Consider the following 27245-nt stretch of genomic DNA (forward strand, 5'->3'; position numbering starts at 1 on the left):
AGGTAAATTAAATGATTTATAAGAGGTTGTTTTGCCTAGTATGTCTTCTTTTTAGATTAGTTGGAAGAATAACTAGTGCTTTCAATAGCAATGATTGTGACTACACATAGCTATTTTTGTTTTCATCTTCTTATGTTATTTTTTAGGTTTATTTGGGTATTAAATTCTAAAAATATTTGGAGGATGATGTTATTGCAGTATTGATCTTTATGATTTTTTGATATTGAAATTTGTTTATGGGATATGTATTGTTTGCATCCGTGAACTTGAAGGTCCCATATGCGGTCAAAAGTAAAGTCGTTCATGAATTGATATTCGTATTGATGAAATGACGAATGGAATTTTAACAATTATAAAATTATGCCTATGCAGTCATGTATTTGATGGAAAATAGGATAAAATCTTTTATTTGACAAGGATAAAGTCTATTGTGTCGTTATTTATATAGTGATGGAAAAAGGAATAGATCCTTGTATGTTATCCACGGTATTGATCTTCATTGATCCATTTTGTCATGTTTTACCGTGAAGGCTCCATTGTGTGTCTTATGTTGAGCACGATACAACTAAGTCGATTATTCTTATTGGATTTGTTGGTTGTTCCATAAGATGCTATATGTTGAGCATTATGAACTAAATTAATCATCTTGGTTGGTTATTTAGTTATTTGCTCCGAAAGTCTTCTTTTGTCGAGCAAAACCTTTTTCAATTAGATTGATTACTTCGGCGATTAGTTTGGTTGTATATTCCAATTAGATTAATTATAGGTTCTCTTGTAATTTATCTAGTTGAGTTTTCATATATTCCACGAGTTCTTGTGTTGAGTATATGAAAGGCTACACTATCATGTTCTATTGGTTAATGTAGTCATATATTCCGTAAGGTTTTCCTTATGTTGAGTATTTGAACGGTTAAGTTAGTCATCTTAGTATGATTGACTTAGTCGCAGCTCCGTAAGTTTACTTATGTTGAGCACTTCCAATTAAAATGATCACTCTTGTGGTTTGATTTAGTTGCGTATTCCGTTTTAATTAATCATGGGTTTACTTGTGATTAATTTGGTTGAGTTTTGGATACAGAAAATCATTTCTATGGTTTTTGGTGTCCAATTAAAAATCCTTCTTTTCCTTCGAAATTAAGGTCGCTCTTGTTGTTCTTTCGGGAATGACATCAAATGGGGGAGAGTTCTTTTGAACTTGTGCTTAATGGTAATATCCTGCGGGGTGTGCGGCTGTGAAATTTTATAGGGGTCATCTTGTATCTTAAAACTCCTTGACGAATGCATCTAGCTTCAGTTTTATGATTGCATCTAAATTAAGTTGGTATGTATTTTTCTTTTGGTCTATGAAATGTCTCTTGTGGAAATTTCATTATGACCCCGTTCTTGTACCTTTGCCAATTGTATTGACAAAAAGGGGGAGAAATAATGTAGTTCACACTACAAATACATATGGTTTTCGGATCATTGCGTAAGGGGGAGTGGTTTCCATAATCGAGATAGAGTGTTAACTAAGGGGGAGTGATACATATCACCATAGTATTATTGTTAAAGTCGTGATGCAATTGGACTTTGATGTTATATAATAATACTATGTCACTGTATAATAATGATCGAGAATCTCGATTTCTCTCATTGTTATAGCTACGTATCTTCAACAACGGTGATGCTAAACTTACAACCTTTGGGATCATTGGAGTACTTGGAAGGACGAAGATTTCAGGGAACGTTGAAGATTAGACTATGGAATAGGAGCCACTAAAGTTTATCTTTTTTTTATTCCATATGTATTAATAGTTTTTTCACTAAAATTCACAAAGGGGGAGATTGTTAGAGCATAGCTCGGTCGACCTCGCATGCGTTTCTATCTCAAGCATGTTTGTCAATGTTAGTGATTAAAACTATGAGTCTTGATTTCTAGCCTACATAGCTAACACTCAGACTAGGATAGAAAAGTGTAGTTGAGCTCAAGGACTTCATGGAGATTCATCATACAACGACGAAGATCTATACAAGGAACCGTGGAACTTTTTCAACAAAAAGGTATGTTGAGACTTGAACTTATCTATCACTCAAAAGTCTATCTATTCTATCTCATACTTCTTTAAGACAAAAGTCATATGCTATATTGACTAGATCATACACATTTGATATTTCGAGCCGAGTATATCTCGCCTATCTATATCTCGAAATCATGTGTTGGTAAAGCATTTCGCTTTGATCAAGTTTATCTTCACCTAGTGACGAAAGTCATGAAAAGTTTCAACCATTTTGAGAATTGGTCTGACGTGAATCGGTTTGTGAATAACGGCTACATAGCGTCCTCTGAGAATGTCTCAATGATTGGAACGATAATTTAGATTACATAACCATGTATTCCTTTAACCGAAGTTTTCGAACTTTGTTGATCAAGAGAAATCGGAAGGATTGTAGAATTGGCTTGCCAAGTCCGCGAACCCAGTGCCCAGACTCAGTCCGCGAACTGTCGGAAGTTCTCGACCGAGAATTTCTGCTGGATTTTCCAAAAATCGTTTGTGTGCTTAGTCCTCGAACTCAGTCTGTGAACCCAGTCCGCGAATTGGCGTAAGTTCTCTTTCCGAGAATTTCTGCTGAGTTTGGAAAACTCAACCGGTTTACTTAAGTCCGCGAACTTGTTTGTGAACTTAAAAGGTTATGATCTAAAGATGTGCTCTGAACATAAAAAATTAAATTACTAAGGAATGCTTTATGCAAACCGTGGCTATAATGTTCATGAGCCGATTCAATCGAATCAAATCATCTTTATTTCAATTGTGTCTTGTGTAGTTACATAACATCTCATAGCAATTGAACAACTCTTTAACTAGTTCATTTGAGTCAATTGAACTAGTTACGGTGAAGAAGAACAAGGTTAATATGAAATGCCCATATGTTTAACCTTTTTGGTTACTATGTTGAACCAACATACGCGTACACGTTTGGGCATGGTTTTCGCAAACCCAGTAAACGTCTACCCAAGTGTGTGTGACAAGCTAAGTTTTTGATCTAACGGTTGAGAAATATTAGCTTGAATCCAAATCAGGTTTTCATCTAATGGTGAATATGGATTACTTTGTAACTAAGGCAAAACCCTGATTTGAAGGCTATATAAAGGAAACATCTAGCTTTGAGAAAAACTAATCCCCACCCGTTTGTTTGATACTAGTGCGCCCCCTAGAGTCGATTCTCCTTTAACCTTTGGTTTTATTCTCTAAAACCAGGTTAACGACTTAAAGACTTCATTGGGATTATGAAGCCAGACCGATACCTCTTTTATCGTAGTTGTGTGATCTGATCTTGCATCTTTTATCGTACGAGTACAATCGATTGATTGGCTTGAGATCGTGAGAGTTCTCCAATAGGAAAGATAAAGAAGTCACAAACATCTTCGTCTCACTGTTTGTGATTCCTCGACAAACCTCCTGTGTGGTCAGGAAGAATTGTAGAGAGGTGATTGATTAATCTAGGCTGTTCTTCGGGAATATAAGAACGGATTATCAATTGGTTCTTGTTCACCTTGATTTTATATCTTAAGACGGAACAAAATCTAGGGTTTATCTGTGGGAGACAGATTTATCCTTTGATAGACTTTTATGTGTGAGACAGATTTGTTTATTATCAAGTCAGCGATTTTGGGTTGCAGCAACTTTTGGTTGTCGGTGAGATCAGCTAAGGGAATCAAGTGCGCAGTATCCTTCTTGGATCAGAGGCGTAGGAGTACAACTGTACCTTGGATAGGTGGGAGACTAATTGGGGTTCAACTATAGTCCAGTCTGAAGTTAGCTTGGAGTAGGATAGTGTCTGTAGCGGCTTAATACAGTGTGTATTCAATCTGTACTAGGTCCCGTGGTTTTTCTGCATTTGTGGTTTTCTCGTTAACAAAATTTCTGGTGTCTGTGTTATTTCTTTTTCGCATTATATTTTATATAATTGTAATAATACAGGTTGTGCGTTCGTGATCATCAATTGGAAATCCAACCTTTGGTTGTTGATTGATATTGATTGATCCTTGGACATTGGTCTTTGGTACCGTCCAAGTTATCTCTCTTTGATAAAGACTCGTAGATTTCTATTTGCTTGAGTAAAAATCAAATCGAGATATTGAGATATAAACTCTTTAATATATCTTTTTATTGATTAAGTCTGTCTGTCTAGTTAATTCCCATAAAAAGTATATTGGAGTTTGTCCATACAGATTGCTGAGCGAAATATTGGGTGGTGTTGTTAGACCCCCGCTTTTTCAACAAGTATGGGGGAAACGTCATCAATTTTTTAGAAGACGTGAATGTTATTGCTTCTGTACTTCCACATTAACCGAAAGATTTATCTGCAATTTTGATTGTAAAGAGGACTGCAATTTTGTAGTACGTCGAGAATTTATGTGACTATATTTAGAATGGCTGAAAGGAAATCAAAGGTATTATAAGACATAAATATCAGTGATGCAAACCTTAATGAGTTGTCTGAGAATGGTGTTCCAGATGACCTCCCACATATGAATGGAGATGAAGCCCAGCTGGGAAACGATAGTGTTTCCGGTGAACAAAGTAAAGAAGATAGTTACGATGGACTTTCGGAGTCGCAAGACCAAAGTTGTCATATTGATGAATTCGAAACCGTGGGCACTTTTTGAGCGAGTATACAACCCGATCAGCAAAAATGCATTATTAGAGCTTTGGATATTGCATTTCATTTACAAGTGAAGTTATTGATGAGTTTACAAATCAAGTGTACATCATCATGGCGTTCCCCGCTTTATTTCATTTTGGTACCACATAATTGCGACAGTTCAGGCAGGGGAAAGTTCGTGAATGCTAGTATTTTCAATACCTAAGGAAATATTGTGATGGGAATTTCTCTCATGACTCGAGGTTCAGATATATGCATTGAATTCATTTTCGAGGTGGCGTGCATTGCCTTTTGGATTCATTTACATTAAAAACAATCCACAAGATGGTGAACTTTTGATTGAAAGAATTCATGAACTGTTATGGTCTTTGTTAGAGCATAGCTCGGTTGAACCCACCAAGCGTTGGTATGTCAAGTTTGGTTGTCATATTTTAGTGAGCCAAAACTCATTTTAAGAGTCGCTTGATTATGTACAAGATTCAACTTCGTATAGGTTAGCTTGAAAGTATTAGGATATGAGACATTACAAGTATTGTAAAGACTTGAAGAAGTGAAGAAGTAAGGATCTACAACGACAACATCATCCTTCCACTTGAGGTTAGTGATATTTGACTTGAACTGTTTCATTCCCTAATGTATCTTTCGAGTCCTGCATATTGAAAACAAAACTGCGAAGCATGAATGATTATACTCTAGTTAGACATAGTATTAAGGAATACAATACGAGGTTAATTTCTTAACCATTAAACTTTTTAGATAAGACATTGACATAATCGTTTGAATGCTATTGTGATTATGTATGGGTATAAGGTGAAGATTTCATCCTAGGAAACAATGTTTTACATTTGTTTTAAGGAAGTAAATTCATGAACTTGTTTTGTGAATCGAAAGAGAAATCGCCAGGCATTATTGGTATTGTTATTCATTGCATATATTTTGAACTACCAATATGTGTGATTAGTATAACCGCTCATAACTTGTTTATGTTCTTGGTAAAACTATTCACAAAGGCCTGACTTTTGTGACTTTTATTAGTGAAATCGATCTTAAGTACCTGAGATGGTATGATCGATTTAGTGTTATTAGTATGACCGACTCTGGGTAAAGGGGAACAGATCCTAGTAAGAGGTGCAACCTATAACAAATGGGAACCGATCCTTGTATGAGGTGCAACAAGTTTTTAGTAGAAAGGGGAACCGACCCTATGAAATGTGCAATACGTTTTTAGGCAAAGGGGAACTGATCCTATGGACATGTGAAACAAGTACAAGTTAGACACCATATATATGTGAGGAACCGATCCTAGTACCTAGTCAACCGAATTTTGGAAAGCTAGCGTGACTATGCACAGTACTCACATGGAGGTAGAACCGAAACTTGTTTTGGTAGAACTGTGAAACCCGTGATTTGTGATTGAGTGTTCTTGATCAATCACATAGTTCTTGAAAGTCATATGAACCAATTCTAAACTTTTTTGGAAGTGTAAAAAATCAGTTTCAGGATTGTAAGTATGAAAGAGGACTTACAAAGTAAGGATGTCGACATATTTTGAACATGTGCAGTAACGCTTATCTTTAATTGTTCAAAGTTATTTCTTAATAGCTAAAGGAAGAAAATCCCGGATCAAATAAAATAAATTGAGAATCTTTTATTTAAGGTTTTTAATTTTATTTTTGGAGAATGAAAATTAGTAATGTGCATTTGCTAGTTGGAGATTTTCTAAGAGATTTCCGGTCATTATTTGGACAAAGCATTTCCAGGAATTATGGAAACAGAATCTGGAATATATTGCATATGTTGAGAATATTTTCGGTTTTGGAAATTCCTTGGTGTCCAAACTTCCTTGGTCTATATATATGAAAGTTTGCATTTCGAGCAAACTAATCCTCGTACAACAAGAACTATCTCAGTTGTGCTCCTACTGGTGAAGCCGCCTATTCGGAGAGGAGAGTAACCTAATTATGAGAAATCTCTTACGACCGCTCAGTTTAAAGTCTTCTTTGGGATTGAGAAGCTCTATTAGTACCGTTGGTGGGAACTAGATAATTGCGGTTTATCTTTTGTTTTTGATTGATTTGATTGACTAAGATGGTTGAAGTTTGATTGCATCTAGTTTGTTTATGCTTGAGAATCTTCTCTTATGATATAAGATTCACTCAAACTAGATCGAAGTTTAGACAGGGATCTTTAGATTGTTTGTAGATCTAAAGACGTCATGTGATAATCCATTGTTAACAGACTCCGTTCTGTGCGTGATTGATCACAAGAGATTCAAGTTGATTGTGTGCAGGTGTTTATTGAATATCTAAGAAGATTTGAAGACAAAGAATACTTTGAAGATTTCTTATTTGGGTTCATAATCTTTGGTGTGCACAATACTTATTTCGGTTAAAGAGGATCCAACTATAATCGGTTTATCCTAGTGGTAGATTAGATTGATTAGTTGTGTAGATCGACATCAATAAGATTCTTTACGATTAAAAGTATTGATTGCAAAATCATAACAATTACTTCGGTAGTTGATAATAAGATAGATCTAAGAACCTGAAGAAGGAGTTTATTGAGATAAACAGAAGAGCCTTTGTCGAACTCACATCACTTGGTTGAAAAGAGTTGATACCATACAGATTGGTTGTTCCTTTACTGTTTGGAATACGAACCAAAGGAATGGTTCCAAGTACGTGACTTATTACAGGTCGGAGGCGTGGGAATACAGGCGGAACTAGGTGAACTATAGGTCTCGTTGCTTGGTCTCAACTATACGAAGTTGGTTTGATTTTGTATTGCGGCTTAATCCTGAGAGTATTCAATTCTGGACAAGGTCCCGGGGTTTTTCTGCATTTGCGGTTTTCTCGTTAACAAAATCTTGTTGTGTCATTTACTTTTATTTTTCGCAATTATAATTGTTGTTATTATAATTTAAAGTAAATTACACAAACGTTAATGGATATTTACTTGATAAGTAATCCTATTGTGTTTGGTTAAGTCCGAACCTTTTATCAAGTAAACATACTTCGTTGTTGTATTGTCTCGATCTCGTATACGTAGGCGATTACACGAAGTGTGAACCAATTTGTTGTATTGTCTCGACTCAGTCCATAAACAATCAGTTTCAGGGAAAGGACTTATAGGTGGAAAAGTTTTAGTTTGAGGTATATTTGGATACCCTCGTCTTATCAGGTGACTTTAGGTTAAATGTTCGTGATTCTTATCATGCAAAACATATTCGGGGAACTAAAGCTTATTGGTACGATATATTGAAAGAGATCATAGAAATGGTGAAACAATTAGGACGACCTACTATATTCTTAGTGCAACTGACTTGCAGTGGCCTGAATTTTACACATTCCTTGACCCAGAAAACACATTAGAAACTTTAGATCTAACATAAAGAAAGGGAGAAAAGGCAAGACCACTAAATGAAAATCCACTGGTTGCTTCATGGTTCTTCCAGAAAAGGATACAAGTGTTTTTCAAGGAGTACCTAATGAGTTTTCTGTAGTCGATCATTGGTATGGAATTTGAGTGGAAAATCGAGGAAGTGGGCATATCCACGGGTTCTTGTGGATCAAGGACCGACCAGATGTTTGTCATATTTCAACAATTGAGAAAGTGCATTGTTTGGTTTGTGAATACTTTGACAACATGATCTGCACAATGAATCCCGACCCCACCGTCTTGGTCGACATATATTTGCGCGAGGAAAATTTATTTGGAATGCAATTTAGACAGTGATGAAGATGATTATGCATCTCTTGTTAATTGTGTCATGCGACATTCTAGATGTGCAAATTATTGCTTGAGGAAAAGCAAGACAACTTTACAATACGGAAAATGGGTCATTTGTCCAAATATTTTTAAATCACGGTTCAAATGGACGAGTAAATAATAGTTTGGGTGAAATGGTCAAAAAAAAATAGTAAGGATAAAACTGGTTTCATCCTAGCTTAAGTTTAAAAAATAGCAAGGATGAAACTGGATACATCCTGTGTAAATTAAAAATAAGAAAAAATATTTGAAAATGGGCACGATGAAACTGGTTACATCCTTCCTATTTTTACATTTTTGTCCATTTAAACAGTATCAAAATCTAACTATCCACTTCATCCAGGAATTGTTGATTTTAGTCTTTTTAACCAATTTTGTGTTTACAATAAGTGTGTCGGTTCAAGTTTCCGATGGAGATTCAGCTAGAAACCAAGATTGTTGAGGATCCACCCAATAGCAATATGTATCGATTCTTGGGAAGACGAAATGATTCATTTGTGAATTCTCATAATCGCGCAGTTTTGCAACCTTGGTGGGCAAACATAGATTGGTCAGGTGTGGTGACTTCGCAATCCATTACTCATTATACAGGTAAATATGCAGCAAAGTCTTAACCGACATCCAAGAATTTTACCGAGATTCTGCGTGGAATTGTAGATGATCAACGACGAAATGTCATGATGCAACTTCTGCAATAAAGTGATTACTTATCAAAAATGTGTCGGAGAGAGACGTATCTGCACAAGAGGTGTGTCACTTATTAATGGGTTACCATTTGAACAATGCAACGGTTATGAACTTGAGTGAGAATAAGTTATTTGATTCGCAGTTGAGACGGGGAACAAATGATGATGAAGAAGATCATCGAGGAATAGACCCCAACTTCTTCGGAAGATATCTGCAAAGACCGTCAACTTTTGAGAGCACACCTCTGATTAAACGGAAAATGGGTTATTTGTCCAAATATTTTTAAATCACGGTTCAAATGGACGAGTAAAAAATAGTTTGGGTGAAATGGCCAAAAAAAATAGAAAAGATGAAACTGGATTCATCCTAGCTTAAATTTAAAAAATAGTAAGATGAAACTGGATACATCCTGTGTAAATTAAAAATAAGAAAAAATGTTTGAAAATTGGCACGATGAAACTGGTTACATCCTGCCTATTTTTACATTTTTGTCCATTTAAACAGTATCAAAATCTAACTGTCCATTTCACCCAAAAATTATTGATTTTGGTCTTTTTAACCAATTTTGTGCTGGTTAAAATGGAAAAGAGATATTACTATATTCATAATAGATGTCTGCATACATGGTTGAGGTTGTAGTTGGGATTTTATCTGAATTGGATGGTAATATTATGCCGAATACAAAAAATGGGAAACATTTTATCGACAACAAGTCTTGTTAAATGGTTGTTATAGAATATTGAAGAAGCGAAACATGATTTTCAACCATGGTCAAAATGTTATGTTGATCGGTCTTGTGTCACTGAAAATCAACCTACATATTGATGATGATGATGAATTTGATTATGAAAGTGATCCACAAGATGAACTACTTGGAAACTGGATGATGTTAGGAAGATGAATCAACACCAACTGTTAGGCTCCATGTCTCGTTCTCTATTTGATCACCGTGTGCAACTTGAAAAAGTCTTTCGACAGTCGGAAGAGAAGAATCAACTTTCAGAGATGCTTTACTACGATTTAGTGATGGCACTTTTACATATACAGATTTGGAGTTGTTTAACACTTTAGATTTTTCAGCGTTGACACCTGAAGAACAAAACAAATTCAAAGATGTTCTTCGTATATTTCCTACCAAGTTTGGTGCATCACCCTATAAACATAACCGTCCCAAGGAGATTGGGAATCCTGTTGCACAGATTACATGAAAGAATAACTGTGATGTGGTAAGCCGTGCAACATCTGATGAAGCTAAAGGGTTATAAAACGTTTTGTTGTTGTCAAAGGGAGCAAGAGTGATGTCACGGAAAAACCTATTAACATAGTATGGTTTGGTTAATGGCTTTAGGGGAGTGGTTGCGGATATTTTATAGTGAAAACTACAGGGAGACCCATTTTTCCTGATGTTCCTACTGTGAAACCCACGCTTCCAAAATTACAGGCGCGCACCCAAATTCTGGAAGAAAATTATTCTCAAACCCAAAATATATAAAATTCTGTTTCTGTCTTCTTCTTCTTTTTTCATCTTCTTCTTCTTCGTCTTTTTCTTCTTCTTCTTCTTCTCCACTATACCTAGATCTCAGAAAAAAAGAGAGATTCGATTGATTTCGAGAACAAATTCATGCCTAAATTCGATTGATCTCAACAGCAGCACCAAATCGTCTTCTTCTTCGAATTAACGACGAACCCTCTTACTACCGATTCTCTTCATTACAATTTCAATTCACTACTGTTATTAAAGGTAGCAGCAAAAATCCCTAAATGGGTTTGTAGAACACGGTTTGGTCATCCTAGATTTATGATCAAAACTTGTTTTCAATGAAGATTTTGAAATGAATTTCAGATTTTTATGAAACTATCAGCCGTGAATTGAGTTGGAGTAAGCAATACTGGATGAGTTGTGAAGAAGGTTTAATTGCAGATGATGGTGTAAATACATGAAAGAAGATGATGGTGTAAATACATGATTTTGACCAAGAGACCCCGAATAACTGAAAGATAATGGTTTGCGTGGGAGTTAATGAAACATGAAAGAAGATGATGATGTGGTTATGACTGCATGACATGTCATTCAGTCGAGAAACTGTCTGCATAACATGTTATGCATTCGTGAAAATGGATGCATAACCTGTTATGCATCTACAAAATTTGTTGCATAACTTGGTATGCAGTCCAGAAAACCTGCATAACCTGTTATGCGTCCGAAAATATGGCTACATAATGCATTATGCATCGAGAAAATAGATGCATAACCTGATATGCATCCGTAAATATGGATGCATACTGCATTATGCATCAATTTTTTATATGTACGGCTAAAAGCAACCAAAAAATGGTAATATAACTTGTTATAGATGCATAATTTTGTTATCCAAATGCATAATTTGTTATGCAATGGAGAAAATGGTTGCATAATTCGTTATGCGTCTGCAGAATGTGTTATGCATCGTTTTTGGTGACTGCATAATGGTTAAGTATCAAGTTTTCAAAAAAATTCCCTAAAATGAGGATCACCTCCGATTTTTTCGTTAAAAACAAAAATTTGATATTCTTGTTTGTACTCGTTGCGTAGCTCTTTTAAAAAGATTTCCAACGATATAGAATTTGTAAAATTCTAAGGCGCGGATTTTTAGATATGTTATGTCCAAGTTGCGCTGCCAATTATACCCCTGAAAAATTAGGCTGCATAACGAGTTATGCCTGAAAAGATAGTATGCATAACCAGTTATGTATTGATTCATATAATAATTTCATATAATTATGGGTGTCACGGTATACAAAATTAATTGTGGACCTGAGAATGAGAATATTATTTTTTTTTGGTCTCCCCCTAATTTCCCCTATTTTATATGCATATGAGAAGAAATCACCCGAAGATATACCCATTGTTGTGATGGTGACCTTCGATTTGTACAACGGTCCATAATTTCATGAAAGATCAGATATGATTCCAATAACTCCACAAACTACAAGATGGATATCAACTTCTGGAGTAACATGCCAAAGGAATCAGTTACGACTTATTTTGTGTTGGGCAATCACGGTTCACAAAAGCCAAGGAATGACACTTAACCAAGCCGTGGTCATGTCTCTATTTCACTACTACGTTGCTCTTAGTTGGTATATTGTTTGTAATTTTTTTTATGTGCTTACCTTTTTGTGATACTTTTGAGTGCACTAAATTGAAAGTAGCCATACCGGAAGACGTTTAACTTATTGCTTGGTATGTGAGGAGATGCTTGCTAATTATTCCCTATCAACCAGTATGTCAATAACAAATCCTTAATTTCTTATTTAGATATTGTTTTTTTCTAATAATGGCAAAGATACATCCATTTGTGACGACCTATTTTCTAACCTTAATGTTCCCATGTCGCTATTTTGGTACCTATTTTCTAACAAATGGTGTTGTTCTTCCTTTGGCTTTTTTTTTTTTATCTCAATATCTTCAGTAATTCTCCCTTCTCATTCTATTTGATTTCTTGATAATAAGCAAAGACCCCATCCCTAATATTCCATCTCCTTTCTCCTGATCAGTAGTTGTACTTTTAAAGAATCCTAACATCTATGCTTTTGATCTGTACCCCATTTTCTCAGGTTGATCTTGGAGAGATAAAAATTTACATACAACTTGAAAAAAATTCCGACATATCGGAGTCTGAGCCATGCTGTGAGTTGACTCAAAAAAAATGGGCTGAAACACAAACTCCCCCTCACTCTAGTATATTTGTTCTTCCATTTGTCATTCATGCATGTACCTGGTATATATAATCTGATGTAAGTATCTGATATTGTAACCTCCTTCTTTCAAGTTCGTTGGTTTGGCTCTTGTTAAGTATTTTTTTATTTTGTTTTCTTTTCGTGAATGTAAGAAAATAGGATCGAAAAACGAAGAATAATTCGGTCAAAAGATATGAGAACGAGGATGAAAACACAAAAAAAAGAATGAAAACACAAAAAAAAGAGATTAGTAGTGATAATGATGAAATTGATGGACGGAGGGAACTCGTGGTAACTCTTTGTTTTTGGTTTTTTCCATTATTTCTTTTCTTCCTTGTACTTTGTACATTCTATAAATTTTCTTGATCTCTAATCAATTATTCTTACCCATAAAACAAAAGAAGAAAAAATAGTGAGCAACTCAAGAGTCAAGGTCGGATGGACTATCTTTTGCTTATAATCATGACATACCGTATAAATTTTTAAGTATAGTTAGGGATGATCAAAAAGCCTGTCAACCTAAGGCAATGTACAAATCCTAAGTTATAATATAACTCTTTTGGTTTGCATCAAAAAAAAAAAAAAAACTCAAGAGTCGAGGAATCCGTTCTTGAAATTGCAAGTCAAAATCTGCATAATGGACTTGGAATCTACCCCGTGATGCAGTTCTCTGTCCTTGTTACGCAAATGAACCCTGATTTTTCGCATACCTAAATCTTTCTAGGCATACAAAACAATAGTCCCATCTTGGATGATCTTATAAGGGATACTCTATGGGTAGTTCAATTACCTATATACCCTTAATACAAAAATCTAAAATCAGTTTTCTAAAAAATCAAAATCAGTTTCCCTTACCATCTCTTCTTCTTCCTCCTCCTCTAGCCGAACTCTTCTCCCTCCTGCGAAAAAAAATTCATCATCGTGATTAATTGTCGATTCGTAAAAATTTGATCGTCGATTAAACTCAACCACATAATGACTCGTACAAAGAAAAGCAGGGATTAGGCAAACCAATCGTCTTCTAATCCATCAATTGAAGAAGAAGTACCAATTGAAGATGAAGGTGTAGAAACTGAAAATCAACCACCAATTGAACCAGAAATTGAACCAACTGCATCTCCAACTCCGGAAATGAGGATAAGAAAGCAAGTTTTACAAACCAAATCTCCTATTTGTTGTTTTTCATCGATTAAATGACGGTTACAATGTTGGGTTCGGCTCAAAATTGAGTTACGTTTTTAGCCGAACTGTTCTTCACAAAAGCTTCATGTAAGTGTATATGAACAGTTCGGCATGAAATTTCATAGTAAGTCGAACTAGTGTCTAGCAAAAGGGTTGGAATTGAAAATTATAGGTTCGGCGCATGCAGTAAACAGATTCAGTGAGCCGAACCGTTCATCAATTGGTAGATTCGGCTCATAGATGTGAGCCAAACCTCAACCTGTTTCGCCGAACCATGATCCAAAAAATCATCTAAACAACCTTTATAATTCTGAAAATTATCTTAATCACTGAACAAATATTTAATCACTAATCAATATTACTAACACTAATACGTAAAGGGCAGATTTGCCATTAAAATTTTTTGGGTTAAGAGGTAATCTGATGTTGCTATTTCACAACCTTTTTTGTCTTTATGCAGTATGCCTAGTAAGATTTCAGTATGCCCAAAATCAGGGTTCCTGCAAATACGTCTGGGTGCCAACCATGCATCAAGGCGTTTTACTGGACTAGCAGGATAAGTGGGCCGTAATAATAACAAGTTCTGTTTCAGGCCTCCAACTTATTCCCAAAATGAAGCTCGTCTCCTCTATTAGGAAGGATATTTTTGGGGACCATGGTTTTTTGGGGACCATGGTTTTATTTTGGGTAAAGACATTAGAAGTAAATCTAGGTCACCCCTTATCTAGATATTTATATTAATACCTAAATTACCCTCCTGACTAATTTTGGGTGATGATTAGTTAGTGTTAATAATAGTTAGTGTAATGATTAAGTTAAAGATAATTAGTGAGATTAAAAAATCAGATGGTTTTTTTTTAAAGAAGTAGAATTATTGAGAGAGTAAAGTTAGAGAAGATGATGAAAGAAAACATGAAAAACGATGGATTTTACCAACCACAACCGGAGGAAGGGTATTTGGGTACCCAGGTATGCTTCAAACTTAGATAATGTTGGTTGAATTGCTCCAAACTTTCAAAAAAAAATGAAATTTTTTATGTAGATTTGGGCCAGTTCGGTCATCATATGTCAAGAACATGTAACCGAACACACCTGAAAGTGTAGTTCGGTTACGTTTTCCAAACACACAGGTTACCGAACTCGCTCGTTAATGGAGGTTTTGGTCGTACAGTGTAATGTTCGGTTACCTAGGATAAAATGGTAGGTAACGAACTTTGAACTTAACAATTTATTTGGGTACATCTTGTGTGTTCGGTTAGTTCGCAAACTTCAACGCAACCAAGTTCCCAACCGAACTTCAGGTTAAAAGTAACCTAGTGTTAGAAGTTCGGTTGGTTCGCAAACTTCAACATATTTTGCGAATCAACCGAACTGGGCTTATATATGCATATATGCAATTAGGCAAACGTTTGGTTATTACGAAATTTATTTCTTGGCAAATAAGGTAGAGTTCGGTTACGAAGTTTCAAAGGTAGAGTTCGGTTACAAAGAAAACTTAACATTTTTGCGAACGAACCGAACTTGTGGACTTCTCATTATTTTCGTAAACTAAAGTTCGGTGATATCCTTATTTTGCGAAGGAACCGGACTTATGGACTTGTGTTGTTCTAATACAAGGAGTTCGGTTAAAAGTATTTTTTTGCGAATCAACCGAACTCTGAGTTCGGTTAAGAAAAAATTAATTCGTGATAACCTAACTTTTCTCTGAAAAAAACCTCCATTAAACCTCTCTGCAACTTCCATCTTCAACTCATTTTAATGATTACTTCTCATTTATTCAACCAAAAACGAATGACAAGTAATGGGTTTGTAAGAATATCTTTGTTAATGTTTTAAATTAAACTATATATATAGTGGTGGTGTTGGTAATAGGAGGTGGTGGTGGTAATCGGTGGTTGGTGGTGGTGATAATCGGAGGTGGTGGTGGTAATCGGCGATGGTGGTGGGCGGTGGTGGTAATCGGTGGTTGGTGGTGGTGATAATCGGAGGTGGTGGTGGTGGTAATCGGTGATGGTGGGAGGTGGTGGTGGTTATATATATATATATATATATATATATATATATATATATATATATATATATATATATATATAGGTGGTTATTGGGTTGGTTTTAAATTAAATTAAGTTAAGAGTAGGTTAGTCATTTCAATGCTTTAGGACACCCCTTATAACTATAGGGAAGGTGGCCTAATAAAATCATGGTCCCTCAAAAAAAACCATGGTCCCTGAAAAATGGTTCATTAGGAATTACAATCCTCCGTCACGATTTTAGGCTCTACAGTCATCAATACCAGACAGCAGAACCCACAAGATTAGATTAGGGACTGCAAAATTAAAAAACATCATATGTCACCATGTTTTTCTTATTTATTCAATATATTTAGTTTTACGTAGGGACTGCAACAAAAAGTTACAACGAGATGGAAATATTAATCTATGCTGTTACAATGAAAAGTTAGTGCTCAGAAGGAATACCACGGAAGATTTTGAGCTTGATCTTCAGATTGTACGTAGACACCTTAGAATCTGGATATTGCTCCACATAATGTGCATCAAACAAGTTTAACAAAGCTTGCACGTAAACCATCCAGAACAGTAATATTTCCTGAATGAGGATGAAGAGTTCCAACTAAAGATTCAGATTAACAAATACCTAAAATTTAAAATTTCTTAAGCCAGAGAGGCATTATGTGTTTTGAAGGATAGAGTAATCCTGCATGGTTATGAGCCTAGTAAACCCAGGTAATAATCCTGAGGCGCAAGAATGCAACCAAGAGCACAGACGAGTTTCAAGAATAGAATATATACCTAATGGAGCAAACAAACAAAACAACAATGTTGACATAGATAGGTACAGCCACCAACGCCAATTATTCCCCCAAAGTTGATGACTTCGTATACAACAAGCAAATTGACTTTATCTTCTATTTGATTTTGGATAATGGTTCTACACTACTATATTCACTGAATTTCCTAGTAGTCTGATGGGACTTATGCAAGGTGTTGTACTAGAAATGTGAACCGTGCATTCTTGTAAAGTTCAAATCACTTCCTCCACATTTCTCAACAAAATTTCATCGAACACCCAAAGCAGCAGAAAAATTCCTCCACTCTAGTGGGAAGTTAAAGCATCTAGATGTATCCATATTGAGAGAAAGTTCAAGCAGAAAAGGGCAAAGACATGAATACAACAAAGAGTATAAGGAAAAATATATAGAAAGCCACCAGGAGTTTAAAACTATACCACTTAAAGCAGAAAAACATAGATCTAGCAATCCAGAGTTTAAACTTCATACATGCACGCACACGAACATAACATACAGACACAGAGAGCAACAACAACCATGTTTGGAAAAAGAAACCAGTGTAACATCTCTGGCTCAACTAAAAGTAACTAATGTTTTGGCGCTGCAACTTAATTCAAATATTGTATGAGACAGGAGCATATAGAAAGTATCTGCACAAAAGGACTGACATGGCGAGCAAAATACTATCCAAACACATTGATATGACATACTATCAATAAGAAACTGAGAAGGGAAAATCACACTGAATGGAACATACATAGGGAGAGCGAGTGGTGCTGGTGCAAGTAAGTTGGCATGCGAAGGAATTCTTTCATGTTTTTTGGCTTAGCAGTCATACAGAAAACTACCACATTTCTCGGTTAATGAGTCCCCAATAAAACTTTCAAATGATTACTATCAGATTAAAGAAGACGCGATACCCCAATACAGGCTTACATTGCCAAAACACAGATCAAACATCAAATACTAACATTGAGCTAATTAATCTCAATCAGTGCTTGGCCCTAATTATCACTATTACTACCCATAACTACAAAAATCAAAGCCAGCATACATTAAAAAATGACTATCTGTTACCTATAGTAGTTAACTGAGCTGTATCAAGAGCATGTCGAAGGTGACAGATACAAACAACAGTAACATTCTTAAAGTTGCGCATAACTAAAACCGAAAGACAGGACTTTAATCATTTTTGTGCTTTCTAAGTTTCTTATGATGTGCATAAGAAGATATTTACCTCTACAAGTTTTCATCTCAGGCTTTAGCTCACATTCCCATTGGTTCCTCTTGTTGGTCCTTCATTCTGTAGGTGAAACTAGGCTGACACCATAATCCTCTTGTAATTATATAAGACTAAACTCACATCAACCTGCAACACAACCTACTTTTCTTCTTTATTATAGAGTATGGACAGTGAATATGATAAGAGTATAATTTACTTCATTCAATTGAAGTTGTGCCAACGCATGCTTTTACAATTCCATTGATTTGCCTCACTTATTCTCTTGACCTACTACTCAATAATGAGTTGAACTCATTAAGCCAAACACGAAATACTAACAGTTGTACAGCAGTCTGGGGACAGATCGACACATGACTCTGCTCTTACCTCTGAAATTGCACGCAAAAGCAATATAGAATATGAATTTCTAGAGAACTAAAATACAAATCACGTATCTGCAATTAAAGTTTTTTTTTCCTGTGCATAAGGTTCCATTCAGATGATTCAGAGAGGCACATTGTGTAAAATTGTATAGGTGCCCAGTCATGTTATCGTGAACAGAAATGAATTAAGCTACCAAGAAAAATAATAGAAAGAGATTGTGAACGAACCTGCAGTCGATCAAGTTTCAGCACTACAGAATGACCAAGTCAGATTACAGGACTAAGAAGACCTGGAAAGTAGATAGGACCACCACACGCTACAGAACATCAAACAAATTATCTTCTTCCTCTACTGCTTCTTCTTAAATGGAATAGATGACCAACTCCATTGTTGAAGAAACTCTAACAGTATGATACAGTAACTCAATTTTTTCAAATTAATAAATTAGAGAATAACAGGATTGATATCTATAAACAACAAGAACTTTAACTACGACTAACTGTACAAATATAAGAAATCTTCCTTCCGATGATCAAAAAGTAGCTGTTTAAGGAACCACATACAACTAAAAGATATGGCCTAAGTTACTTGAATTGAGTATGAAACAAGGCGATACAAGAAGCATGAAAGAAAGATATCTGTTTATGCAACTACCAGAGTTCCAAAACTACAAAAAGATGCATTAAGAGATAATGGGATCTAACCAACAGACCACTTAGGATAATAAGAATGATGAAAGTTTGTTTCTGACCAATCTTGGATTCTCCTTACTGCTTGTTAATAACTATATTAGAGAATACAGAAATACTGCAGCATGGAGAGACTATAACATCATTTAATAACATGATTCTAACTAAACGTAGAGAACTTCAGAATATTAAAAGCTGGACAATCAAAGATAAAACAGTTATGTACTTCATTGAAAGTCTACATAGGAACACATATTGCTCAGATGATCCAGAGTCTGACACTGGATACAAAATAAAAATTCCACCCCCAATCCATGGAATACTAAGGTCCTATAGAAATAAAATCTTCCGAATGCGAAATGTAAAACTGTATTCTTGTGACTTCTTACCTCATTCATGATTTCAGTTATTCTTGCATTGACCATTATTCATTAAAGAACTACATGAATGTATACTAATATCACATTCCCAATTTTTTCTTCACAGGCTTCAATTGATTCCTCTAATTGTCATTCACCCCACTTAAGTACCTGAAGTCAGGTGGAACTAAGCTTTCAAGACAATTGCATTCATCGCATTCCGAAATGCGAATATTTGGTTCGCTACATGCATATCTGGTTTTCTAGCACTTCCATCATTTGGGTCATACAGAACCAGATCAGTAAGATAACAACCACCGGTCGTGAATAGCATCTCACCACTGCTGAAAGACCAGATGAGCCTCAAAGTACAGTCTCTCAGAATTCTCTCATGGGTTATAGTATAATGTCTGGTCCAAGATTCTTGAACTCCATAATCCTGCATCACCCATACTTCAACATTGACACCAGAACAAAGTACAGAAAGGCAGTCTTTCAACACTCCAACACTCAACCCCAATTGCTTTTTCTCCAAAGATACTTTTGGTGTTTGCAATTCTTTGAATTTCTCACCGCTGATATCCAAAGAGATTATAACATCAGAAAAATTGTCAGTCCTGTAACCTAGCCAATGAAAAACTCCATTAACAAGCACTCCAGGCTCTTCCACCAGATACAGCCCATAAGGGATGACTAGAGTGTTTTTCCATGAATTTGGACCAATCGTATAAACATCAACTGAAGAACCATCGGCAACGACATACAAGCATATCACTTTGTAATAACCAGAATTATAATCGTAACCAAAAGCATATGGATAAATAATTCGATCCACAAATTTATTTGGCAATTTGGGTAATTCCTTGTATTCGTTAGTGTTGGGATTCCAAAGACCAAAGAATTGTTTTGTGGACTCCAAAAGCAAACAAAACCATTACAAGAACCCACAAACTGAATATCTTCTTCTAAACATCCCATTGGCTTACCAATTTCCACGCCATACAAATGAAATTCGTTCGAAGAAAATGATAAAGGATCATAGCTTACGGAGCAGATTAAATTGCGTAACTTATTATGATCGAATTCAGATATCATGAGACTGAAATTGGTTTTCTGGATAGTAAGATTATGGTGTGTTTTGACAAAATTAGGGTTAGAAATTAAGGCATACCAATTCTTGCAAACACACTTACAGACAAGTGTTGATTTCACTGGTAACCTTTGCAGAATATCGAAGCAGATCTCTTCAGGAAGACTTGACATTGTTATGCTTCTCGTTGTTTCATCTTCAGAGGTAAAGTTAGGGTTTATTCTTCGTGAAGCTGAAGAAAAAAGTGTTTCAAGGACATTTGGGTATCGAGGAACGAGGGTAGCGGATATGTATCAACTGATACGGCTTGAAATATCGGTCCTATGGATATATGTCAACTGATACGGTTCCATATCGGCGGATATGTATCGTATCTAGTTCAACTACATTGCCATTATGTATTTGTTCTGCTAGTAGCATGTGTCTATGAGTTTTTTCTAGTTAAATCTATTTGCCATTGCTTCCGATATGATCTTGAATTCTTCTACTAGGATAATTGGCCTGAAGTGTTGAGGTCTGCTATATTTTTCTTTTTTTTCCGATGAATCACAGGATTCAAAGACATGAAGTCAGTTTTGATTATCTGTGAAACTATCTTGTAGAATTTAGTGGTGTATCCATCTGGTCCTGGAGATCTGTTCTTGCCACAAGTCTTAATTGTATTCCATATTTCCTCCTCAATGAATGGTCTCTCAGACCATTTCTTATCTTCTTGAATTTCTTTTGGAAATCAGTGTTATCAAATTGCGGTCTCCATTCATGTTGTTCCTTGAAGAGAGAAGAAAAATAGATCCAAAATTTGAAGTTGTCTTGCTCTTGTATCACCAGTTTATGAAGGTTGTTTTTCCTTTTTCTTTTATTTGCAATCTGATGCAAGTATCTGGTATTACAATATCCTTCCCTCAAGTTCTTTGCTTTGGCTCATGTTAAGCATTTTTTATACTCCGCAACTCTAATTTTCTTGCATTCATGTTTCCACTGGATCCTCAAAATAAAGTCATCAATGCCCGTCCTCCCATTTTCTTCTTGTGCAATCAGAGCATCAATGTTTTCAGAGAGTTCTTTCTTCTTTGTGTCAGTTTGCCCATATTGTTTTCTGCTCCATCTTTGAAGAAAAAACTTCAAGTTTTATAGTTTCTTTGTCCATATGAAACTTGGTGAACCAGTGTACACCATTGTGTTCCACCAAATTTTCAAACTACTATTAATGATTTGTTTTCAAACCAGAAGCTCCCTACCTAAAATGATGGTTTCTGTCTAATAATGTTGCTAGAAGTAAGGTTAATGGAGAATAATTTGATGTTTCTAGGTAACAAAATTTGAGCATATTTTGGTACCTAATTACCAATACAGTAAGGTGATACAAGTATCGTATTGAATCTAAAGATAATTGCGTCTTCTTGCATACTTGACCATGTGAAAAGCCCACATACTATTGGTACATCTATTAGCTCATGGTTTCCCAAAAATGCATTGAAGAGTCTTTTGCCAATATTTGTCCCTCCGACTTTATTTCTCTCACATCTTCTTCTAAGTTGCATAAAAATCACCAGCTATCCGTAGGCGTTGATGTTAGAGAATTGCTCGGTCGAACTCACAAGTGTTGTTATATCAAGCTTGTTGTCAAATTTAGTTGATCAAAACTATGTCTTGATTTCTAGTCTACAATTAGTTAAATCTCGGATTAGGATAAAAGTATATAGTTGAGAATCGGACATCACTGCGTTCCAACGTTTGAAGACAATGATCAGCCGAAGCTTTTGGAGAATTTCTTCAACAAAAGATAAGTGAAGACTGAACCACCTATTTCTCAAGTTATATTCATCCTTATATCTATGAGACGATGTCGGATAACTAATTAAACTATTGCAAGAATATCAAGAATTTTGAGTCAAGTTTATCTTGGTAATTAGTTCTCGAAATATATATGACTAAGCTTAACAAACATTAGTTCATTCTTGATGAATTTAGGTTAAGAACAATTTATTGTTCATAATCTAAATCGTGATTCAAGATTATCATTTGAAAATAGCCCGAATTATTGATATGTGTCATTGATGTTATTAGAGAATGTTTCGAATTGATTTAGAGAGAAATATAAAACTACTGAAAATCTGGATACAAGACATTATGCATACTACTTCACATATTCGAAAAAATGTTATAGGTTCGGAGCCGCATTACATGTACCCAGTACACACCGTCTTAGCTATATGTCGATATACATCAACTTTTTGGTACGCATACCTGGTATCCATACCATAAAAAGTCTGTTGCTCCTGAACCAGAAATGGTATGTATATCAAAATGTATACCATAAAGGAACTATTGATTTTAAAACTAGTGTGATATCCATACCCGGTACCCAAACCGGAAAATTTCTGTGAGTATCTGAATTCATTTTTGTCTTAAGGGTACACATACCCAATACATGTACCGTGACAAAAACAATCACAAACAAGGTAGAGTACATGTACTTGGTACACGTACTTGCCCTGTCAAATATTTTTAGATGCACAAAAATTATTTCTATGAGATAATTGGCATTTGAATGAATCTCTAAAAACACTATATAGACATGATTGATCACATTATAACATATGGTTGTGAATCAAACTTAAAGTCTTAAGTGTTAATGAAAATGATTAAGCTTATAGTTCAATCGGCTAGTTTAGGCTAATTGTCCATGAATAATGCCTTTGTAGACGATTCAGTTACGGTTCATCCTAACCAGAGTATATATCTTGATATGTTAATCTCATTTCAAAGATTCGTCTAACGGTGGATATTATTTGCTTGGTTCGAAAGCTATCTTAGCTTAAACCTAAAGCAACCTATACTTTGAAAGTCTATATAAGGGATAACCTCAAGCAACTGGGACTTTTGAATCCATGACACTATTCTTTGTGTGTCCTAGTTGTAAACTAGAGTCGTCCTCTCCCTGAAACTCTTATAGGGACTAAATAGACTTCACCTAGGGATTCGTGAAGCCAGGTCCATCTATCTTTTATCTTGATAGTTTGTGTATCCTGATCTTGTTTGATTATTGAGCTGCTCAATCGAACAAGATAGATAGAAATCGCAAAGTTCTCTTCTTCTCAGACTTTGTGATTCCACGGGTTTAATACTTGTGAGGTGAATAATAATTTAGGCTGCTCTTCGGGAAGCATAAGTCCAGATTTTGAGGTTAGCTAGACTTTGTCTATTGCTACCGATTTCCAGTCTCACCTTGATCTATCGGTCAGAAAGGAAATCACACATAGGCTTATATGTGGGAGGAAGATTGGTTTAAAGTATTCAATTGAGTTGAAGTAACTCTTAGGTTGTAAAGGACGTCAGCTAAGGGAACTAATTGCGTCGAATCATGCTAGGATTCATGAGGCGTAAGGAGCACGACGGTAACTGAATTGCTGTAAAGATTTATTCAGTCCCAATTACATTAAAGTCTTAAGTTAATTGGTAGTAGGCTTGTGTCTGTAGCTGTTTAATACAGTTTGGTGACCAATCTGGACTAGGTTTCCAGGGTTTTTCTGCATTTGAGGTTTCTTCGTTAACAAAACTTCTGGTGTCTGTGTTATTTATTTTCCGCATTATATTGTTTATCTTTATAATTGAAATATCACAGGTTGTATGTAAATCAATCAAAGTAGATACACCCATCCTTGTTTGTTAGATACAACTTGATTGATTCTAGGATATTGATCTTTGGAATCGTCCAAGTACTCTCACAGGTAAATCAGGTTCATAGACTAGTCTTTGTAAAATTTATGATTGTGAGAGAAAGAGATATAACTCTTATTATTATTCCTTGATTGAGATTCATTAAGTTGAACTCTCGGAATTGTATTTAAGTTTGTCCACACAAGTTCCCTAAGAAAAAGTTGGTGTGTATTTTGGTACCCCCGCGTTTTCAATTGGTATCAGAGTAGGTAAACACGTTTAAGACCTAATTAGTTTGTATTTGAAGCAATATGACTATATGGACAAGAGTTCAATCTCTAATAAACGTACCACCATTTTGGAAAACACTATTGTTAAGGATTCTTTAAAAGAGTCTGAACTTTCAGACTCTCTTATAGATAAACATCTTGTTCCCACAAAACAGTGGAATATTCATAAGTGTTATCCCTATTACCTCACCGATGAGTCTGACTCAGAAGTAGAACGACAAGCAACCAAAGGAAATACTGAAATTTTAAAACATTTAGGATTTCGGTCTTCTGAGGTTAATCGGCTGAAACACAAAGTTAATACTCTCATTAGTGTTATTTCTAAACATGATTTCAAAACAAGGAATTTTCTTGAAGAATATGCCAAAGTGAAATCGGAAATTCTTTCCCTTGAGGATAAACTTAAAGATAATACCTTGGATATTGAATGATTGTTGAGTACGAACTCTACTCCACGTTGCGATAGTGAATCCAACGAAACTACCATGAAGATAGCTTCTATAAAAGGCGATGAGTTAGAAAAAGTAAGAACACTTGTTGCTCATGATATGCTAACAAAATTCTAGTCAGAAACTGATAAACAAAGTACTATTACTTTGACAGAAGATGATCAGTTAACATTCTCTCACCAAGAAAAAATTGTATCTCCAAGAAGGAAAAGTTCTTTACAAGACGAGAATGATGAAACTACCTATTTTGATTTGATTGAAACTCAGAAAGTAGTGCTTCTATTGCAACACTAAAGGACATGTTCAAAGAAAGTGTAAACTGAGGTTGGGAAACTATCAGTTCGGTCATCCCAAAACACCTTAAATTTAATTCTGAAGTGTGTGACTGATATTCAGATGTCTAAACCTCTTCGGGTGAAAACACATTCAAGCAAATCTTCTTCTAGGAATGTTAGTCCTTCATGGTCCACGAATATTCGAACAAGTCAAAAAGGTAGTATGCAAAAAATTGGTTAAACAAGAACTCAGTAAAACTGTCAGAAATATGGGTTCATAAGGATACTCATACGTCTCTTGAGAAAATTAATGTTTTCATTAATGAAATAATTCAAGAAGCTAACATGAATTTGATCATTACAGGATATAAATATCTTATTGATAAACTTTCATCTTCCGGACAATCAACCTCAGGTAAAGGTTCTAATATTGTCTCCTTTCATGATGATATAATTTCTATGATCACTTCTCGTATCCCAAAAGCACGGTCTTAGCAAAAGAAAGAGGTAAAGAAAAGAGTAATCATCAGCAAAATTCATCTGGTGAGTGTACAACTCACCCTTGTGCAAACTAGGCACATGGTCTTGAAACCTTGTTCATAAAAATCCTGTTGGATAAGGATTATTGTGTAACAAGTATATTATTTGTTTCAAATAGTACTTCAAAGTTATGAGCTATGATTTTTCTCATATTGCAACATTTACATATCCTCTATGATTTCAATCAAAAGAGTGCTAGAATTTCTTGTTGAGCCATGCTACAGAATTTTCAAGCATTTAACGATAAAACCTTTTTCGTGAATACTAATACTCTTGTGATCTAAACTTTTATTTATTGAGCTAAGAATGTATTGATGTTCAAAAAGGGAATATACATCATAGAAAAAGGTAGAAAACTTACAGTATTGAAAAATATCTTTGTGCTCTCTAAAAATTATTTACTATCCTCAAAAATATGTGCTTAAAACTCTTTAGGGACTTTGGTTTTTGTATCATGTGATGGTGTTAGAGCACTGCTCGGTCGAACTCGCATGCGTTGGTTTCTCAATCATGTTTGTCAATGTTAGTGATCAAAACTATAAGTCTTGATTTCTAGTCTACTATTAGCTAAGTCTCGGACTAGGATAAAAAGTGTAGTTGAGATCTAGACTCCATGGTAATCATCATACAAAGATGAAGAACTACTCAAGGAACTGGTGGATCTTCATTGACTAAAAGGTATGCGGAGACTTGAACTTATCTATCACTCAAAAGTCTATCTACTCTATCTCCTATCTTGAGACAAAAGTCGTATTGCTATATAGACTATGATTATACACATTTGCTATTTCGAGCTGAGTTTATCTCGCTTATCTATTTCTCGAAATATGTGTTGGTAAGCTTTCGCTTTGGACAAGTTCATCTTTACTAGTGACGAAAGTCATATTAGTTTCAATTACTTGAAAATCGCTTTGACGAAAAATAGCTTGTGAACAACAACTATATAACGTCATGTAAGAATGTTTTAATGATTGAAATGAGAGTTTAGAGTATAAACTTAAAAGGATAACAACATTGTGTGATAACTCATACGTGTGTAAGTCCTTATTCCTTGAACCAAAGTATGCGTACTTTGCTGCTCAGGAAAAAACCGGAATTGAAGTCCGCGTATCAGTACACGTACTGTCGAAAGTTCACATCCCGTGAATTTCTGCTGGAGTTCGTGAACTGAAAACAAACTTATTCTGGGTACTTAAGTCCACGTACCAGTATGCGTACTTAAGTGGGTTAGTTTCTAAAAACGATTATTCGTAAACTTAAACTTATATAAACTAAGGAATGTATACTTGCAAACCGTGGCTATAAAGTTCATGAGTGAATCAAATCGTTTTTGCTTCGATTATGTCTTATATACTTCTATGAGATCTAAGCAATTGAACAACTCTCTAACTAGTTATCTTGAGTCATTTGAACTAGTTATGGTTAAGATGAATATGGTTGATATGAAAGTGCTCATATGGCTAACCATTTGGTTAAC

The 27245-nt window shown here is 35.2% G+C and overlaps 1 protein-coding gene across 1 annotated transcript; it reads right to left on the bottom strand.

Annotated features, from left to right (window-relative positions):
• Window positions 1-19651: 19651 nt before the first annotated feature.
• On the bottom strand, window positions 19652-20727 carry LOC113272054 (F-box/kelch-repeat protein At3g23880-like). Its single transcript, XM_026521963.1, has 2 exons — window positions 20662-20727; window positions 19652-20377 (listed from the first exon to the last, which is right to left on the bottom strand). Exons 1-2 carry the CDS (start codon window positions 20725-20727, stop codon window positions 19652-19654), a joined length of 792 nt encoding a protein of 263 aa, XP_026377748.1.
• Between the last annotated feature and the right edge of the window lie 6518 nt (window positions 20728-27245).

This window comes from Papaver somniferum, chromosome 4, assembly GCF_003573695.1.
Source record: "Papaver somniferum cultivar HN1 chromosome 4, ASM357369v1, whole genome shotgun sequence".
Classification (NCBI taxonomy): Eukaryota; Viridiplantae; Streptophyta; class Magnoliopsida; order Ranunculales; family Papaveraceae; genus Papaver; species Papaver somniferum.

Coding starts and splice junctions, on each gene's coding strand:
- LOC113272054 (XM_026521963.1), bottom strand. CDS start 20,727: ATGTCAAGTCTTCCTGAAGAGATCTGCTTCGATATTCTGCAAAGGTTA. Junction 20,378..20,661: donor TACCAGTGAAATCAACACTT/GTCTGTAAGTGT, acceptor TTGCTTTTGGAG/TCCACAAAACAATTCTTTGG.